At 42.8% G+C, this 17,311-nt stretch overlaps 1 protein-coding gene across 7 annotated transcripts in view; it reads left to right on the plus strand.

The window, feature by feature from the left end:
- The window catches only part of acsbg2 (acyl-CoA synthetase bubblegum family member 2), a 60,931-nt gene that overhangs the window by 20,563 nt on the left and 23,057 nt on the right, over window positions 1–17,311 (plus strand). For 5 of the 7 annotated variants that reach the window (XM_086004744.1, XM_086004747.1, XM_086004745.1 and 2 more), the window contains exons 3-8: window positions 116–258; window positions 3,756–4,024; window positions 6,578–6,666; window positions 14,708–14,828; window positions 15,708–15,788; window positions 16,643–16,792. In XM_086004744.1, the coding sequence (XP_085860870.1) occupies window positions 116–258; window positions 3,756–4,024; window positions 6,578–6,666; window positions 14,708–14,828; window positions 15,708–15,788; window positions 16,643–16,792 (853 nt within the window). The remainder of the gene's footprint in view (window positions 1–115; window positions 259–3,755; window positions 4,025–6,577; window positions 6,667–14,707; window positions 14,829–15,707; window positions 15,789–16,642; window positions 16,793–17,311) is intronic. The other 2 variants (XM_086004743.1, XM_086004748.1) reach the window with 2 other exon arrangements.

Raw genomic sequence — 17,311 nt, forward strand, 5'->3', positions numbered from 1 at the left:
TGACCAGTTAAGCGGAATGTTTTTAGATGTTATTTCACAATAATTTGAAAGGATGTGAACGTACTTTAATTTCATGTGTTTCAACATGATATGTACTCATTTCTTCCATCATCAGTTACAGCACACACACCTCTAGTGATGCATTAAGGCTGACTAATAATGCTGTGCAAGAAGCACGAGTTGGTAACTTGGATCCTGGAGTGGTAGTACTTGATGAAATGACATTATCAAAAAAGGAAGTACCCGAGACAAGAAATGGTAAGTGTGCCCCTACTTTGGGGAGCTGCTGTGGCATTTTGTATCTTTAGTGTAGTGTCATTTACTGCACTGCATTCCTGAGTTTAGCAGAGAAACATATCGCTAGGTGCTCACAATATTCAACTGCAATACTTTGCTTCTTTCTGCGTGTCCTGAGCTTCATTTCTCTCTTTTTGCCCACGTAACAATGATATTTCCTAAACCAACTAATCCCAGAGGGAAACTTGCCCTTATGGAACCTACTTATTTCAGTTCATTGAATTATACGATCATGTGACTGTCCTCTCTGCACGCTTAAGCGTGCAGTTTCTTCCTTTCCCTTCAACCTGGCAATTTCTTTCAGAGAAGCTACTTGATGACCGTTATGGAAAATGTCATACTTGGCTCAGTGGTAACACTCTTGCCTCTGATTCAGAAGATTGTGGGCGTAATCTGCACTGCAGGACCTGCGCACGTTGCCTGGGCTGCACTTAGTAGTGTGAGGAAGTGCTGCATTATTCGTCATCTTTCGGATGAGATGTTAAACTCAGATCTCATCGAGACAAAAATGCAACAGGATCTTTTTCGATGAAGAGCAGGAAGTTCTCCCGGTGTCCGGTCAACATTTTCCCCCCCCCCCCCCCCAACCAATATCAATAAAACGGTGTGGAGTTTCCGCTAAAGATCGCGGAATTTTAAACGGGAGTTGCGCACATAACCACTTTACCCTGGAGTATCTGCATTTTTTTTTTCCCACTGATTCATAAGCAAAGTCCTGGAGCAGTCCCCGCCCACAAAGCTGGCCATGCCCCCAGGTCGGAATGGCGAGTTTCCACCGCTTGCGCCTGTTTGGGGGCGTTCATCACGTTATGATCTGAATCACTGGCGCACAGACACCCGTGGTCACATTATATACCAGTGTTAATCACCTGTACCTGCAGTGATCAGCAGTCAGTTTAGGCCTGACCCAGATCTGTTTCCCCTGCTGCTGCTGCAGTTATTTAAATTCAGTTAAAATTAGTTTAAACTTAGTCTCGTACAGCAGAGCAGGACACCTGTGTGGCTTCAATTGACTGCTGGTCGCAGGTCTTGTGTACCAAGGGCAGATCAAAGCAGTCAATTGAAGCCAATTTAAAAAAAAAGTAAGACCAAGTGTATTAAATCGGTCAGTTGAAGATTGGCTCATTTCCTGGCAATCCCACTCCTCTTTGTGATGCTCTGTTCGAGTCCAGAGTCGATTATAATCAGTTATTGCGCTGATTGATGGGAAATTTTAGGTTTGGACTTATGCTAATGAGTTTGCGCAGGAGCATGAGCCTAATTTCGCCTATGTCGAACCGGCACAGTGTCCAGCTAACTCTGGGCGCGCTTTGCCGATTGCGCCCAGAGTGGAAACTCCTTGCCAGAATCTGATCATTCACCTAATTTTATGTTTATGGGACCTTGATGTATGTAAATTGGCTGTAATATTTGCCAACGTAATAAGTCACTAAATTTCAAAAGTAATTCATTGACCGTGAAGTGCTTTGGGACGTGAGGACATGAACGTGCTTTATAAATGCAAAATACTTTCTTTGTTTCTTTTGTTGTCATCCGCCAGAATGTTACATTGTTTCTATAACCATTGACTAATGCTTGTGTTCAGCAAGGCAGGGGAACGTCTGCACTGAGAAGTAAGAGTGCTTTTGGACTCCCAGTGTCAACAGCAAGTATTCCCGGGTCAGGAAACGCATAATTAAATTCCGAATAAAGTTCCTTCCACTTTACCCCCCAAAATGTACTCTTAACTAAAGCTCCGAAGAGCAGGCTAATGCATTAAAATGATATTTTCCATTTCAGTGTACATCAGCCAAAAGGTTTCATTCTTTGCATAAGCATGAAAAATATTTGCTTTAACTAGAAGAAATTGGGCCTTTTTTTTGAGATCAGAAATGTGATTCCGTCCTAACTGCCTGTTTATCAGTTCTCAACAAAAATCTGGGAACTGTTCACCGTGCATGCAGTGTAGACCACAGTAGGTTTTCCTCTTGCCTGGGGAATTGAGGGAAAAAGCTGTGGCCAACTGTTGTCAGGTCCCCATCCCTATTGTCCGGGATTTCCTGGGGCTTGCACTTGTATTGCAAGTTTCTAATTTTAGTTCCACTCGCCACCTCGCTGGCAGCAGCCAGTAGTACAGCTTGCAGGCTGTTTACTGCACGATGTTCAGGCGCAAGGTGAAGCCAGGGGCTGACGTTGTTCCCGGAGTGCACTGACTCATATCTCTGGGCAGGAAAAACGCAGGGAGCTGCTTCCTCACAGCTGCCCATATTGGGGAAAATCTACCCCAACCCCTGTATCTTTACTACATCTTCAGCTTGAGCCAACATTAAATGTTGAGTCAGCACTCCGTGATCAGTTTGGAGAGTTGTTATTGAGTTATGAGGTGGCCCATATTGATTCTATAGAAACAAACAAGAATTCATTTTGCACTCCACTTGAGATAAGGGAAGGGTAGAAAAGAATTCTTGTTTGATGGGGATGCAAGCCATTTATGATATTTGCTTGAGGAGGATGGACAGTTTTGGGACAGATGTTGGTTTTGATGGCCATCTGCCTGCTCTAATTTGTAGGGGGGGAAAGGATGTGGTACTTGATTTGTGCAGTGACCTTTAACCTGTTTGACCTGGGCTTGATTCGTGCTTAGACAGAGGCTTATCCTGTGATGCTTCCATATGAAATGAAGTTGGATCGTCTTAATGCAATTCCAAGAGAGTATGGGCCCAAAGCACAAACTGCTCCTAAATTGGCATTCGCCTGGAAATTTCAACCATAGAAGCTACAGGATAAATTTTGTGGAAATGAAAAATGCCATTTTGAGTATGAGATTTATCATTGCTGTGGGAAACTTTCTGTTGGTGAGGTGCTTTGCCTTTGCTCAGTGCTCCACCAAGATTGGGAACTTGGTGGTCATACAAAGATGAGGGCGTCCATTCAGCCCATCTAGCTCAGCCCTCTATAGAAAGCTGTCTTCCCACCATCAGAACGTCCAACTGCCTCCTCCGATTCCAGAGTTTAAGCAAAAAATCATTCCAGGTATTAAATACTCCCTTGTGTTAACAAGTACTTCCTGCCATCAGTCTTAAAATTGCCTTGAATATTGTTTTTAACCTACATTCCTTGTGCTACAGTCATGGCTTAACTTGAAATAGTGTTCCTGATTAATATGATTTGGGGTAATGAAATCACAGGAGCGAATCCACCATTCTGTTGTGCTGTGTGCTGCTACTCAAAGTGCTGCCTCCCATGTATGTTCAATTTTAATCGGGCATTGTATTTGATTGAAACTTGGTGTAATGTAATGTTGAAATCCATTCACGCATCAAGGTAAATTCATTTTCTGAATATTGTAAAGATCATAGTTGCCTCTTGGTGCAAATGCTCCAGCATAATTTAATAATTGGTACAGACGGAACTTAATGATTGATGGCTGATGGGAACAAAATGGTATCACTAAAATGTCTTTGCTCGAACTTCTTTAGAAGACGTGCTGCAGCTAGTTACACAGAGTTTAGGATCTACCAGCTCACAACTGTTCACCGCGAATAAAGATGGTGAGATCAAGCTGAGAATGGATGGTCCAGGTTCTTCTGAACAGCCACCAATTACTGTACATCAGATGTTAATGGAAATGGTTGCAAAGTATGCTGACTATATGGCACTTGCATCAAAGCAAGGTGAACAGTGGAAAAAGATCACATTTAAGCAGTACTACAATGAATGCAGAGACGCTGCAAAAAGCTTTCTGAAGGTAAATGGAAATCCTTTTTTCTGCATGTACGAAACGCTGGCAGCTCCAGAGTTCATTATACTGTCTGTCAGCTAATTTAGACTGCTTTGTAATTGTACAAAAAATTAATTGTTCGATCTAACCTGACTAGTGAACACAGCTGTTAAATAGTTCTACCTAATAAGGAAAGGAGGTGGCGTGTAAATTTGTCTTCGGGCCTCATTGTCATAATTCAGGGGGGCTGCGGGTGCCAGTCAGCCACCCCGAGCCAGCTCGCCTGTTTGGGCTTAACCGATTTTTGGCCGGCACCAAGGCCCACGGGTAGTTCTGGGGGTGGATGGAAAGGCGATATTGAGGGGAGCGACGGTGGGCTAGCAGCAGCCTGCAGTTGTTTTGTAGAACCAGGAGGAGTCCTCTTGCTCTTTCTGACTCCACATTAAAAACACATTCTGAAGTTTTGGGGCCTTTTTTTTTTGAGCGGCATATGTTGGGCCTTGTAAGTACCGCTGATTGGGCAGATCAACGTTGCGAGGTTGGAGCTTGCACATCGCAGGACTGGTCCAATTGAATTTAGGAGTCCGGGTCTGAAATGGGGGCAGGAGCCTCCTTTCAATTTTGAAATGAGGCCAATGCTCATTTTAGGCGGATGCCAGGGCTGCCTAATAAAAGGCCCCGACCAATTTAGCATTAGCCCGAGCACCCTTGCCGATCAGGCGTAGGTCTCTGCCCTTCTGATTTGGTTATCATTGCTCCCATTTTATGCCTGCAGTTTGTGTGCCTTTAGAGATTTTCCCTAATGACATTTACATTACCATTCTCCGCCCTTTAACAGAACTCCGCCTGAGTTGCCTGTCTCTGGATGCCAGGATTTCTGGATGTAGGTTGCGATTGGCTTTCTGCACACCATCGCCAGGAAATAGTCTGTAGGTCTTCACTGCTCCCATTCTAATTTACAAATGAAGCTCTCCTTCAAGCAGGAGATTCCACCAGCCACCCCAGGCCAGACCAAGAGCTCATTCCTGCCCAGTTCAGCAGTCCGATACCACCTTGTTATACCTGTTCTTTGGGTGTAACAGAGACACAAACCTACTGCAATTATTAAATGATGGGTTGGGTAACTGCTTGTCTTTGTGCAAATTGTTTGTTTTGTGTGGACGTGGTAACAGGGCACTTAGTAAATAATAATAGGATTGGGCAGAGTCAACATGGATTTATGAAAGGGAAATGGTGTTTGACAAATCTGTTAAGAGTTTTTTGAGGTTGTAATTAGCCGAATAGATAAGGGGGGGACCAGTTATATTTTTTTTTGCAGAAGACATTCGATAAGGTGCCACACAAGAAGTTATTAAACAAAATTAGGGCTCATGGGATTGGGGGTAATATACTAGCATGGATTGAGGATTGGTTAACGGACAGAAAACAGTAGGAATAAACAGGTAATTTTCGGGTTGGCAGCCTGTAACTAGTGGGGTGCCACAAGGATCAGTGCTTGGGCCTCAGCTGTTTACAATCTACATCAATGATTTGGATGAGGGGCCCAAATGTAATATATCTAAGTTTGCTGATGATACAAAGCTGGGTGACAATGTAAGTTGAGGGGAGGATGTAAGGAGGCTTCAAGGAGATATAGACAGGCTAAGTGAGTGGGCAAGAACATGGCAGATGGAATATAATGTGGAGAAATGTGAAGTCCACTTCGGTAGGAAAATAGAAAAGCAGAGAATTTTTTAAATGGTGAGAGACTGGGAAATGCTGGTGTTCAGAGGGACCTGGGTGTCCTTGTACACGAATCACTGAAGGTTTACATGCAGGTACAGCGAGCAATTAGGAAAGCAAATGGTATGTTGGCCTTTATTATAAGAGGATTTGAGTATAAGAGTAAAGATGTCTTACTGCAATTATTTAGGGCCCTGGTGAGACCACACCTGGAGTATTGTGTACAGTTTTGGTCTCCTTACCTAAGGAAGAATATACTTGCCATAGAGGGAGTGCAACGAAGGTTCACCAGACTGGTTCCTGGGATGGGGGGATTGTCCTATGAGGACAGACTGAGTAGACTAGGCCTATATTCTCTAGAGTTTAGAAGAATGAGAGGTGATCTCATTGAAACATACAAAATTCTTAGAGCTTGACAGGGTAGATGCAGGAGGATGCTTCCCCTGGCTGGGGAGTCTAGAACCAGGGGTCACAGTCTCAGAATAAGGGCTCGGCCATTTAGGACTGAGATGAGGAGAAATTTCTTCAGAGGGTGGTGAATCTTTGGAACTCTCTACCCCAGGGGGCTGAGGATGCTCAGTCGTCGAGTATAGTCAAGACTGAGATCGATAGATTTTTGAATATTAAGGGAGTCAAGGGATATGGGGATAGTTCAGGAAAGTGGAGATGAGGTAGAAGATCGGCTATGATCTTATTGAATGGCGGAGCAGGCTCAAAGGGCCAAATGGCTGACTCCTGCTCCTATCTTATGTGTGTTTTATGGGCTGTAATTCTTCATTTTGATGATGGCTACTTCATTTGCCATAACGTCCTGAAACGCCATTGTGCAGACTATCTTTAACTTTTTTTTACTTGCAGCTTGGACTCCAGCGTTTCCATGGTGTTGGAATCCTTGGCTTCAATTCTCCAGAGTGGTTCATTGCAGATATTGGAGCAATTCTGGCAGGGTACGACTCAAAATACTGATTAGATTGTGATGGCAGAAATTGCAGTATTTAATGAGGTTGACTTAGTTGCTGTGGGAAATGGGAGTTTACTACCAGTTTGTTCCCCTTTTTGTCCAAAAAGCACCAAGCCATGTCGGGGTGGGGTACTGGCAGCCCTCTGGTACCTTGTCCAAGCGTCCGTACTTTGGGCTGGATTTTCATTCAGCAGTCGGGAAGGAGGCGGGACTACAACTTTCGGGTTTTAGTCCCGCCTCCATCGACGGCCGGCCAATCGACGTGACTTTCCCTTGATTGACCTTGTTGAGCCCGCCCAGCGGGCTCAGCAGGCCAATTAAGGACCACCCGGCAACAGGTGACGTCACAGACTGAAATTTCATCTGTCAAGAGTTTTTGACAGATGAAATATCAGTGTTTCACAGCTACTTGAAGCTGTCAAACACTGACAGTCTTACTTCTAACCTGAGTCCTTCTGCGCAGACTCAGTTAGAACTGTCACCGGCACTGAAAGCTGAAGGCTGTCACTTTTGACAGATCGCAGCCATTTTGCTTTCAGTGCCAGCTGAGTGATGGACTCCCGACACCTAGAGGAAGAAAGGCTGTTAAGGTAAGTACAGGTAATTTAAACTTCTTTACACACTTTAGACACACCAAACACACTTACCTTTGCACTCATGCACCCATCATTCACCTTTACACCGACATCTTGACCCCTCCAAGTCCTTCAACCCGACGGCCCGCCTGCTCTAACCTGGCGTGGTTTGGAACATCGGGAATCCCACACGACACCCCTCAAAATAGGGATTAGGCTAAAAACTACCTGTTAACAGGCAGTTAATTGGCACTAATCCCTTCCCGCCTTGGGTCGGCGGGTCCCAGTGCGGGGCGCGTACCCGCCTCCTTTGAAACTTACATGGGGAATGGTGTCAGGACCCCCAAATTTGGGATTTTTGCCCCCCGCACGCCTAAAAGCCCGCCTCACGGCACACTGAAAATCTGGCCCTTTATGTGCGACCCTTGATGGTGAATGTTGACAGACATTTTGAGCCCGATTCTGTCCCCCCTTGAAGTTAACATATACACGTGTTCCAGCACATCATTGGATAGTAGGGCTGTCAAGCGATTAAAAATATTAATGTCGCAATCAAATTTGAACCTTGGTTTTAGTCGCATATTTCATTTGATGCAATTACTGCATCCATCTCATTAGGAAGTTTTGTTTTATTACTGATTTCATCCAAAAAAACAGTCAGCATAAAAACCCTGTTTTCCTACTTCTGGATTCATATGGTTGGTTCTTCTTTATAGTTACATATATTTTTAACCTGCAATTGCAGTTGTATCAAAAAAACTCATAAATTGAACTGTTTATTGTGGTAAAGAGAATATAAAAAAACCTTTGAGACATCATAGCCAAAAGTGCAAATTTAAAAGGAAAACGGTAGATATATGGAAGAATAAATGCAACACAGCCTAAAAATAGTCAGATCTTTATTTATGTAAAAAAAATAAACAACAAAATACTGGGTAGGACAACTGACTTATCGATTATGAGCCCAATACATCTGTGAGCCACTGTCTGCTGATGTGTATCATGCATATACAAGCCCTAAACCAATAAAATTATGTGCTGCCAATACTCCCACTGCTCTGTTGGGGATAATAAAGCACAATGATTCATTCCAACAAGTACTTGCATACAAAAAAATGTATTTACAGTCCTTTCATTCCAGTCTGCCATTATCTCATTCTGGAAGGCACACCGCATTGCATCTTTTGCCAAAAGTCTGGTTGGCAAACGTTCTCGTTCGTGCTCTCTCTCTCCTCTCTCTCTTTTTTCTCACGAACATACATATGAATTAGGAGCAGGAGTCAGCCACTATGCCCCTCGAGCTTGCTCCGCCATTCAATAATATCATGGCTGATCTGATTACTCTACATTCCCGCCTACCCCCGATAACCTTTCACCCTCTTGCTTACCAATAATCTACCTACCTCTGCCTTAAAAATATTCAAAGACTCTGCTTCCACCACCCTCTGAGGAAGAGAGTTCCAAAGACTCACGACCCTCTTGAGAGAAAGTTTCTCCTCATCTCTGTCTTAATTGGGCTACCCCCTACTTTTAAACAGTGACCCCTAGTTCTAGATCCTCCCACAAGAGGAAACATCCTCTCCACATCCACCCTGTCCAGACCCCTCAGGATCTTGTATGTTTCAATCAAGTCACCTCTTACTCTTCTAAACTGCAGCGGATACAAGCCCAGCCTGTCCAACCTTTCCTCATAAGACAACCCACCCATCCCAGGTATTAGTCTAGTAAACCTTCTCTGAACTTCTAACACACTTACATCCTTCCTTAAATACTTCCTCTCTTTCCGCTCTCTCTCCTTCCTCTCTCTCTCCCCTCTCCTCTCCATTCAATTCAATTCAATTCAAATTGCTTTATTGGCATGACAAGATACATCTTCTGTTGCCAAAGCACAGAAATACATGTATGATTGACCATATAAACACCGATCTAGACATACAGTGTATAGACAAGTATACCCATGTATACATAGATATACACATAATATGCATATAATCTTTTCTTAGATTTAATGTGTCACTGGTTGTCCCTCTGCTTGTGGCAAGCTGTAACATAGTTTGCCGCTATAGTTACACATTTTCTCTGTTTCCCCCCCCCCCCCCCCCCCCCCCAATAGATATGGGAGTTTTTGGAGGTCATTCAAATTTTTGAATTCAGGGCATATTTTTGTGAATTTTGGGTAGAAATTCTCCCTTATGTCCTGATAGTTTCCGCAAGTTGTGAGGAAGTGCATCTCTGTCTCCACCACTCCCTGACTGCAGTGAGAGCATATCCTGTCCTCTCTTGGCAGCCAGGTCTGCCTGTGTCTGCCTTTTTCGATGGCCAGGCTATGTTCAAGTCTGTACATTGTCAAGGCTTTTCTCAGTTTGCTATCCTTTACCATGGTCAGGTATTCAACCATGGTGTATTGTCTGTTTAGGGCCAAATGGCAAGCGAGTTTGTTTTGGGTTTTTGTCGTTTCTGTCCAATAGGTCAAATATTTTTCCTTTTGTTTAGTGATAATTGTGTTGGGTCGAATTCTCTGTGCTAGGATGTTACTGTCCTGGGGCTGGTTATTATTAGTAGTGTTGGTAGTTACTTCACTGAGTCCCAGGACCAGTTGACTGAGGGGACTCTTCTCTATGATCATCTCTTGGCATTTCAAGGCTTCGTAATGATAGCAGTGGGGGTTGCTCATTTTTAGGTGTTTCCAAAATTTGATGGCTCATTTTTGGATATTAATTAGTAGTGGATATTGGCCTAGTTCTGCCCTGCATGCATTGTTTGTGGTTTTCCTCTGAGTCCGGAGGATACTTTTACAGAATTCTGCATGCAGGATCTCAATTGGGTGTTTGTCCCATTTTGCGAATTCTTGTTGTGTTAGTCGACCCCACACCTCGCTGCCATAGAGTGCAATTGGTTCAATTACTGATTTAAAAATTTTGAGCCAAATGACAATTGGAATTTCCATTTGGATTGACTTCTTAATGGCATAGAAAGCCCTTCTTGCTTTCTCTTTCAGTTCATTCACAGCCAAATGAAAGTTTCCTGTAGAATGATTTTTAGGCCTAGGTATGTGTAATTTGTAGTTTTTGATTTTAGTTGCTCCTAGTGTGAAATTTATTCTGGGTCCCTGATGTCTGGATCTTTGCTGGAACACAAGGACTTTGGTTTTTTTGGGGTTTATTGTCAGGGCCCAGGTCTGACAGAACGACTCTAGCAGATCCAGGTTCCACTGTAGACCCTCCTCAGTTGGTGAGAGCAGAACCAGGTCATCTGCATAGAGGAGGAATTTAACCTTGGAGTCATATAGGGCGAGGCCAGGTGATGTAGATTGTTCAAGTAGTTTTGCCAATTCATTTATGTAAATATTAAAGAGTGTCGGTAAGATAGGCGAGCCCTGCGCCACTCCACGCCCCTGTGAGAAATATTTTGTTTGTTTGTCTCCAATTTTAACTGCACATTTATTATTCCTCTCTCTCTCTCTCTCTCTCAATTCAATTCAATTCAATTCAATTCAAATCACTTTATTGGTATGACAAGTTACATCTTATGTTGCCAAAGCATCGGAAAACATTCATGTTTGTTCACAAAAATACAGATCTATCCATACAGTGTATAAACAGATATATCCCTGAGTGTATAAATATACTTTCATATAATTTATATATACTCTTTTTTCTTATATTTAGTGGTTGTCCCTCTGTTTATGGCAAGCTGTAACATAGTGTGCCGCTAGTGTTACGCAATTTCTCTCTTCCCCTAGTAGGTATGGGAGTTTTTGGTCGTCATTCAAATTTCTGAATTCCGGGCATATTTTTGTGAATTTTGGGTAGAAATTCTCCCTTATGCCCTGATATTTTCTACAAGCTGTGAGCCTCTCTCTCGCTCTCCTCGTTCTCCTCTCTCTCTCTCTCTCTCTCTCCTCTCTTTTCTCTCTCTCTCGCTCTCCTCTCTCTCGCTCCTCTCTTCTCTCGCTCCTCTCTTCTCTCGCTCCTCTCTGCTCTCCCTCGCTCGCTCGCTCTCCCTCCTCGCTCTCGTTCTCCCTCTCTCCCCCCTCTCCTCGTTTTCTCTCTCTTATTTGCAACAATGTAAGTAAAGAGATGCAAGTCTCTCCTGCTTAATACAGCACCCAGCCAAGTTGTGCAATTAATGAAAGTTACAAAACTTATGGACCCAGACAGGTCCTATTGTTTACAGACTCTCTCCGGTCACTACAGGAACAGCAGGTTAAATGTCAAGGCATGTATTTAAAAAAACAAACACCGGCAACGCGCACACAATAAACATTCAGTACTAAAAATCAATTTTAATCCAGATATCATAAGGTTCAAGATTAGGAGGGCAAAGTAAGTAGGACAAAGGTAATAGCTTGGAAAAGAGCAAATTATGAGGATGGAACTAAGGAAGGTAAACTGGGGGGGTGGGGGGGGATCTTGAAAACCGTGGGAAGTCTTTAAAAGGATAATCAATAGAGTTCAAGAGAAATATATTCCACTAAAAACAAGCGAGCTAATCATGGGGCACCGTGGATTAATAAAGAACTGAAGGAAAATTTGAATCTAAAGAAAAAGACATACAAGAAGTAATAATATCCCCTTTGTCCTCCACTAGTATCCAAGAACTTGGGAGAGAAGTTTAAAAAAAAATCAGGAAGTCAAAGAGAAATTAAGAAATCAAATTATTAAGGAATATAAAAAGAAATAATAAAGTGTTCTATAGACACATAAATAACCAAAAAAATTAAAATAGGGATAGGGCCACTAAAGGCTGAGCAAGATAAACTCTCCGGTAATAACCGAGAAATTGAATAACTCCTTCGCCTCAGTTTTTACTAAAGAAGATATTGAAATAGACACTTCGCTAGAGGATGAGTTTAAAAAGAATATTAATACAGTTGGGATAGAAAAGGAGAAAATAATTGACAAACTAGCAAAACTAAAAGGATAAGACCCCAGGTCCGGATGGTAGGATACTAGGGAGGAGAGAGCAGAGGCACTAATCTATATAATACTTGCTGGAGTGCCCGGTGGTGCCGAGGGTTTTTTGAGGGCATGTTATGAAAAAAGTAGAAATAATTTTTAATATATATAATGTATGTATGTATGTGGGAAGGAGAGAGAGAGAGAGAGAGAGAGAGACTGCTGGATTTAGTTCAGGATTAGCCTGGAGAGAGAGGGGGGGAAGGAGCGCCTCAGGCCTGGCCCGATGGACCCCTAAGAAGGAAGGAAGAAGGCGAGCTCTCCCTCCCTGTCCCACCCCTCACTCTTTCACTCTCACTCTCTCTCCCTCCCCCCTCTCGTCTCCCTCCTCTCCCCCCCTCTCCTCTCTTTCCCCCCCCCCCGTCTCTCCTCTCCTCTCTTTCCCCCTACCCCCCCCCGTCTCTCCCTGATTTCCTCTCTCTCTCTCCCTCCCTCCCCCTCTCTCCCTTTTCTCAGAGCCCGGACGCGGTGACCCGAAGCCCCCGTGTGCGGATCAGCACCTCGGGGCCGGCCCATGCGCGGCCTAGCGCGTGAGGCCCGGCCCGACTCACCTCAGCTCAGGTCCCGCTCCGGGCCGCCGCCGACGTTCACGCGCTTGCTGTCTCCCGTCCCGCTGGCCTGTACCAAGATGGTGGCGATGGCTACGCTCGGCCCCGCCAGCCTTTACCAAGATGGCGGCGATCGCGGGCCGCTGGTTTGGAATCGGGCCCAGCGGGACGGGCGGTGCCTAGCTCGGGCGTGGCTGGCGAAGAGAGGCCGAGGCCTGAGGCCTGCAGGCAGCTCATCCACCGCCGAGGGTGGGAAAGCCCGAGTCCCCTTTGCAAATGGATTTTTTTTTTCCTTTTCAAACCAACTTTTTTTGCTGGAAATCTATATTTCATATCATTTAATCCCCATTACCATTTTTTTAGCTTGAGGCCCGGCAAGTGTTAGGAATCAAGATGTCTGCCACTCACCTCCGCTCAGAAGGATTAGGCCCGCCCACACACGCAATGAAATGCCCCCCGTGACGCACCGATTGTTCAACCATCAGGTCACTCAACTGTAGGATTGGTCAACCATCACGTCACTCAACACTATCCCCTGTAGGATGGCCCGCCCACACACGCATAGTAACGCCCCCCGTGACACACCGATTGGTCAACCATCACGTCAGTCAACGCTAGCCCCTGTACAATTGGTCAACCATCACGTCACTCAACGCTAACCCCTGTACGATTGGTTAACCATCATGTCACTCAACGCTAAAGAGCGGAGTTGTCCCTTTTTTGAACGTTTTTTGTATACTGTCTGAACAACTTTTGTCTGACCAAAAAGTAAATACGCCTATGACGCTCCCCTAATGGTAAGCTTTCTTTTGATATAACATATGTGTAGGTACGCTCTAACTTTGAGTGTATAGCGGACATACAGACAGACGGACACCACTATCCTTTTTTATATATATAGATACACAAGTTTATATATTATAATATGAAATAGAACAAAACCTGGGAACTATAGACCAGTTAGCTTAACCTCTGTGATAGGAAAGATACTGGAATCTATACTAAAAGAAGTGATCGAAGAGCATCTAGAGACAGGAAATATAATGGTCAGCATGGATTCTGAAAGGCCAACTCATGCTTAACTAACCTGATAGAATTCTTTTGAAGAGGCAATGGAAAGATTAGACAAGGGTAGTAGATGCCATATACAGGAGACTTTGGTTTATCCGGAGGTTGTATGTCCAGAAACCTCGATCTACCGGCAGAAATCAGGAGCCGTTTTAGGTTTTTTTTTCCAACAGTCAGGCTCTAGAAAGTCTCTCTGAAGCTGTTGCTAAGCTACAGAGACGCTTCCAAGGTACGGGCCGACTGTTTGAAGCTGTTGCTAAGCAACAGTGTTTGTTAGAAACGGAGATGAAAACCTCCGTATGCTTAAACATGAACGCTGGTATGTCCGGCAGTTTTGATAGATCAGCAACAGCTCGGTCCCGTCGGTGCCGGATATAACAGTTGGATTTTCAAAAGGCCTTTGATAAAGTATCACACGGGAGGCTCATGACGAAGGTTAGGGCATATGGCATCAGGGGACACTTAGCTGAATGGATAGCAAATTGACTAAACAATAGAAAGCAGAGAGTAGGGATAAAGGGTGGTTATTCAAAGGATCAGTACTGGTACCACTGTTATTCATAATTTACATAATGATCTGGACTTGGGAATAAGTAACTCCATATCAAAATTTGCAGATGATAACAAACTGGGGAGGTATAATTAACACTGAAGAATACAACATAATACAAGAAGACATTAGAAAATTTGCAAACAGGACAGTTAAGTGGAAAATGAACTTTAACATAGATAAATGTGATGTGATGTATTTTGGTAGGAAAAATAGAAACATCACCCACACTTTAGAAATTAAGAAACTGAATGGGGTAGAAGAGCAACAGCTGCAGATTTTCAGAGCCATACACTTTTACAAATATTGTTTCTTTTTCATTTTATAGTGGATTGGCTGTCGGAATCTATACTACAAACTCACCTGAAGCCTGTCACTATGTAGCAAATAATTGTGAAGCTAATATCTTGGTCGTAGAGAACAACAAGCAACTACAGAAGATCTTGCAGGTTTGTTGGCTATTCTTCAAATAGTTCGGATCCAGAATCAAGTTTTAGATATAAAAAAATTAAAACTTTATTTTATATGTGTCAGCAATGTTTTCATACATGGGTAGGCCACGGGCTATACCATTGTGCGTAGCTGTATGTATCAACAGAATGATTTCTTATATATTTAAATAGGGGTAGTGATATATTCCATTTTTATTCTGATCAATGCATTGTGTACTTTGAGAAAGCAATGAAAGTTTTGAAGAATTGGGCTCTACCATTCTGGGATCCACTTACTGCTGTTCGCAGTGTTGGTCCTTCATTGTATTTAGTTGGTGTTTTTATTTTCTGTTCTTGCTGCTCTACGCTCAGAGTTTTCCTACATTCATAGAACATTATAACACAGGAACAGGGCATTCAGACTGTTGAGTCCATGCCAGCATTTTCCCCACATGTCTAACCCCATTCTTCTGCATGCTCATCACATCCTTTTAATATTCCTCTTTTTCAAGAAATTATCTATTCTCTAAAAAGTATTTTAGGACTCTGCTTCAACCGCAGTTTGTGGCAAAATAGTCTACGTTCTAACCACCGTCTGTGTAAAGAAATGTTTCTAATCTTCCCTTCAACTCTTTATAATTATCTTGCATTTGTGCCCTCCCATTACCATCTTGTCGACCGTGAGAATGATCACTATTTACCTTATCAAAGCCCTCCATAGTCTTAATTATTTATTAAAATAATAATGTCAATTAAGCATTTGTATATTCTAATATTACACATAGTAATTTCTAGTCTTTAATGCCTTAATGGAATATCATCACTTGCTCAGTTAACCTGTGTATGTGTTTATATTTTTGTGTTTTTACGTGTGTGTAATACATAACTTCTTTTCAGATTCAGGATCAGCTTCCGCACCTAAAAGCAATTGTACAGTACAAGGATGAACTGAAGGAGAAGAGACCAAATCTTTACACTGTACGTATAACTGAGAGCCAGACTAAGAAACTTTTTGGATTTGGATAAACATTTGGCAATGTAGAATTCCAATCGACCAAAGTAATTTTGTTTTTATTATGTAGTGGGCCTGATGAAGCAAAAAGATTTTTTTTTAAACATATTTTTTTCAAGGTTAGGATACCTGCTAATTTGTTTTTTTAATTAAGAATTTCTATAAATATATTCACAACAGGTGGGTAGAAAAGGAAGTGGGCCATTGGAAGGTTCCAAAGGCAATATGATATCCAGTATTAAGGGATAGAAAATATACTAAATTAATTACTTTCAGTGTTTAAAGAGGCGATTATGGGCAGTAATCCCAGCGTGGAAATTGAATTTCTTTGGGGAGGAAATGATAATAGAAATAGAAATTTCAGAGAAGGTGGTTGCTGATGGGCTGAGGAAGCTGAAGGATGCCAAGGTACCAGGCCCAAATGGATTTCATACAGGGATGCTTAAAGGAATGGCTATGAAATTGGTCACATTCTTGCCTCTACCTTTATCTTTAAGGAATCATCAGAAAAAGAAATGGTGCCTGCGGGTTGGAAAGTAGATAATATATCCCCAATGTTTACAAAGGAGCATAAGAGTGGCCCAGGAAATTTCACTGCGTCTATGGCCTGCTGTGGGTAAAATATTGGAAAGCATCCTGAAATGAGGGATAATGATCGGCACGGTATAGTGAGAGGGAATTGGCTTGGATTTACATGGGCTGCATTTTGCCGAACCAATTTACTGAAGTGTTTTTTTTGAGGTAGAATATTCTCAAGAAACATGATTGAATTTGACTTCTGGAGATGTTTCTGATATGTACTTTCTTGTATCTCAAAAAGTGGGCAGAGTTCATGCAGCTTGGGAAGGATGTTCCAGAGTCACAACTTGACGAGATCATTGCCTCCCAGAAACCGAACCAATGTTGTACACTCATCTATACTTCGGGGACTACTGGAAAGCCAAAGGGAGTCATGCTGAGCCACGATAATGTAAGAGTTACCCTATTACTGTAACACAATGCATCTTATTTATGCTACTTACTTGACTTAATTTCACCGCTGATAGCCTTTAAAAAATAAAAAAAGTTAGCTTTCCAGTTTAAAAAAAAAAAAATCATTTACACTCTTGACTCGGGGCTAAAAGATCACATGTTTGACTCCAGGGCTGCCTGTCATTAAACCTCCTCTTCTATTTGGCAGAGCGAGTTTCCAGTTCTACATCTCATTCTGCTTCAGGGCTCCTAATTGGATGCTGCTGTGCCAGTACTGCATTATTTAACTAGGGCAGCAGGTGCATGGGAACACCATGTCCTCCCAAGTCACACGCCATCCTGACATGGACATATAATCGCTGTTCCTTCATCGTTGCTGGGTCAAAATTCATGCTTCTTACCCCACAAACATCATTTTACAAGTTTAACTTGCCTGTTTTTGAGCAGCCTGTAGTGATCCCTTTTAAGGACCAAATTATTTACTCTTAAATAAATTTTTGGGCCCTTTCTTGAGCAG

The sequence above is a fragment of the Somniosus microcephalus genome, chromosome 13 (assembly GCF_052327205.1).
Source record: "Somniosus microcephalus isolate GS21.2 chromosome 13, FLI_Smic_1.0, whole genome shotgun sequence".
NCBI classification, from domain to species: domain Eukaryota; kingdom Metazoa; phylum Chordata; class Chondrichthyes; order Squaliformes; family Somniosidae; genus Somniosus; species Somniosus microcephalus.